This window comes from Sorex araneus, chromosome 5 (genome assembly GCF_027595985.1).
Source record: "Sorex araneus isolate mSorAra2 chromosome 5, mSorAra2.pri, whole genome shotgun sequence".
Taxonomy (NCBI): Eukaryota; Metazoa; Chordata; class Mammalia; order Eulipotyphla; family Soricidae; genus Sorex; species Sorex araneus.
This window is the reverse complement of record NC_073306.1, coordinates 115,948,165-115,951,209: the sequence shown is the minus strand read 5'-3', so window position 1 is coordinate 115,951,209 and position 3,045 is coordinate 115,948,165. Positions and strand designations below refer to the sequence as shown.

Sequence of the window (3,045 nt, the reverse complement as noted above, 5' to 3'; positions counted from 1 at the left end):
CAAGGACACAGAGCTGCGAAGAGGGGCCAGACCTTCCTCCACACTTGGTGCTCACTCAGGCCTGTTGCCCGCCCGAGAGCAGAGTCGCCACCGAATTCTGCAGATCCAAGGCATGTTCGTGACACCATGAGAGTTCGTGGGCTCTCACGGGACTCTCACCGCACGAATTATTATTGACTAGTAGGGGATTTTGGATTTGGTAAACACTATGTGGGCTCAGGGAGGTGACATATACACTGCTCTTGATTTCTCAAGACCACGGTGATACGATTGGTATTAATGCCTAATTCCAACCAAGAGGCTTAGTGTTCTCATTACGGTTCACCATCGGTCATTGATAATCCCATTCATGCGATCTGTATTCCGGCAATTATTGTATTATGGTGATGAAAGCATTAGCAGGGATCTGTCATTTGGCTGTTCGTCATCTTTCCATATTCTACTGATAATTATGTGATATCTGGACTTCTGGGAAGGAACCTGATCTTGGCTAGAGCCCGGTTGGTGAATCGAAGGGGAACTGCGGACTTCAGTGCCAGAGAGGAGGGCGTGGAGGGACCCCTGCACTGCAGGCTTCTGAGAACAGCCACAAAGTCTTAGTTTCTGCAGAGGGCATGGGAAGGGGGCGTCCACACGGCAGCAGCCCAGCCCTGCACGGAGGGTAGTGTCAGACCCTCAGGGAGGAGTGCTTGGGGCCGAGGGAATGGCTGAAGGGACGGGAGCGCAGGCTTTGCCCAAGGAAGCCCCAGGCACCCTCCAAAACACAGGACCCACCCCCACCTCCCACCCCCCTCCACTCCTGGACGGGGCATTCACCTGGACACGATGGCCGGGCAGCTGGGGCTGTGCAGAAAGGCAGGGGAGCCCCTCCTGGCCGCTGAGTGGGCCTCCACCTCCTTCTTCCGGGCCTTGGGCTCTCCGGGGCCCTGGGCTGCAGCCGTAGTGGTGCTGGTTTGCTGAGGCAGGGCTGCCGGTTGCCCCGCACTGCCCTCCGCGGGCTCCCCCGTCGGGTCCGCTGGGCCCTTCAGGTCCTGGCTGCCCCCTGAGGGCTGGGCCAGCCCTGGGGCCCCTTCCTTCAGGCCAGGGGCTTGGGCATCTTTCTGCAGGGTATTTAGATCAGGTTCTTTCTTTGAGGGGCCAGACTCTTTCTTCGGTTCTGGGGGAGAAGAATCTTTCTTCGGTTCTGGGGGCCCAGATTTTTTCTTTAGCTCTGGGGGTTCAGATTCTTTCTTCGGTTCTGGCGGGGAAGGTTCTTTCTTTGGTTCTGGGGGGCCAGATTCTTCTTTCTTTGGTTCTGGGGGGCCAGATTCTTCTTTCTTTGATTCTGGGGGGCCAGATTCTTCTTTCTTTGGTTCTGGGAGGCCAGATTCTTTCTTTGGTTCTGGTGGGGAAGGTTTTTTCTTAGCTTCTGGGGGAGATGGTTCTTTCTTCAGTTCTGGAGGGCCAGATTCCTTCTTTGGTTCTGGAGGGCCAGATTCTTTCTTCAGTTCTGGGGGGCCAGATTCTTTCTTCGGTTCTGGGGGGCCAGATTCCTTCTTTGGTTCTGGGGGGCCAGATTCTTTCTTTGGTTCTGGGGGGCCAGATTCTTTATTTGGTTCTGGGGGGCCAGATTCTTTCTTCGGTTCTGGGGGGCAAGATTCTTTCTTCGGTTCTGGGGGGCCAGATTCTTTCTTTGGTTCTGGTGGGGAAGGTTTTTTCTTTGGTTCTGGGGGGCCAGATTCTTTCTTTGGTTCTGGGGGGCCAGATTCTTTCTTTGGTTCTGGTGGGGAAGGTTCTTTCTTTGGTTCTGGGGGGGGAGGTTCTTTCTTTGGTTCTGGGGGGGGAGGTTCTTTCTTTGGTTCTGGGGGGCCGGGTTCCTTCTCTGCAGTGGGGGTCTGTTCACCCCCTGTCCCTGCAGCAGGCTTGTCTGCAAACGGAGCGGAGAGGCTGGTAAGTACTGCCCTGCCCTCTGTCCTTCCCCGACAGCCTCCCCGCACCCGGCTGCAGCCCCAGGCGCATTAGAGAGCTTGTCGGGGAGCTGAGCTGAGCTGCCGCCTGTCCCCCCGCCAACCCGAGGCCCCGTTGCTGGTGGCCTTGCTGCCCCCAGCCCTGGTCCTGGGTTCGGTGCCACCCACCCAGGCATCACATTTCCCCATTTTCCCATCTCCCAAGGGGCACATTACGAGCAAGCCAGCTCAGCCCTACTAAGTGAGCTGCCTGACCCCGGGGTCCCCCGGGCACCCCGAAGCCTGGGGCACAGACTCCCACTGCAGGCTGCCCCACCACTCCCTTCCACGCTCCCCTCTCGGGCCGCTGCCCCAGCGTGGCACCTGCCGACCGGCTCTGGCCTCCCAGCTCCACCGCTCCGTGTGCCGCTGCCATGAGGGAGACGTGAGCGTCCGCTCCTCGAACCCGCTTCTCTTGAGCTGCAGAAAGCAGGGGAGGGGGGGTGCCAGGCTGTCTGGCCCGTGCCTGGAGCGATCGGGATCCTGGAGGCTGCGTGTCCACTGGCCGGCGGCTGCCTGGGCAGTGGTGGGGCCGTGGTGCGGAGGCGGGGATGAAGGATCTCTTACACCAGGGGCCGCGCAGCCACTGCCACCACCTGTCACTCTTGGCCCCCGTTCAGAGGACACGGCATTCTTCCCATGGAGCGAGGGGGTGGAGAACGGTGTTGCCACAGCAGGAGAGAAAAGGGAGGGGGCACCTGGGACTCTGGAGGGGGACAGCCTTCCCCCCCCATCACCCCGGTGCCAGCCCCTGCTACTGGCCCTGGCAAGGGGGAAGCGATTACCCCGGAGCTGTTCCTCAGCGTGCTTGTGGGCCAATTACCTTTTTTTTCTTTAGGGGGCAGGGGGCTGGGGTCACACTGGGCAGCTGCCCAGGGACTATTCCTGGTTCTGTGCTCGGGGGTCACTTCCGGTGGTGCTCACAGCAGCTTATGTAGTGCCGGGGATTTGGACCAGGGCTGGTTGCCTGCCTTATCTCCTGTGCTCTCTCTGGGCCAAACTTTTCTTTCAAAAAATGTCTTTGGTGGATAGGCTAGAGAACTAGGACAATGGGTAGGGT

The 3,045-nt window shown here is 59.1% G+C and overlaps 1 protein-coding gene across 1 annotated transcript in view; it reads right to left on the bottom strand.

Moving 5' to 3' along the window:
* MYLK2 (myosin light chain kinase 2) overlaps positions 1-1,998 on the bottom strand; it is a 15,845-nt gene extending 13,847 nt beyond the window's left edge. The window contains 3 exon segments of the mRNA XM_055139937.1: positions 817-1,110; positions 1,816-1,906; positions 1,977-1,998. Coding sequence (XP_054995912.1) covers positions 817-1,110; positions 1,816-1,906; positions 1,977-1,998 — 407 coding nt within the window.
* Positions 1,999-3,045: the final 1,047 nt, after the last annotated feature.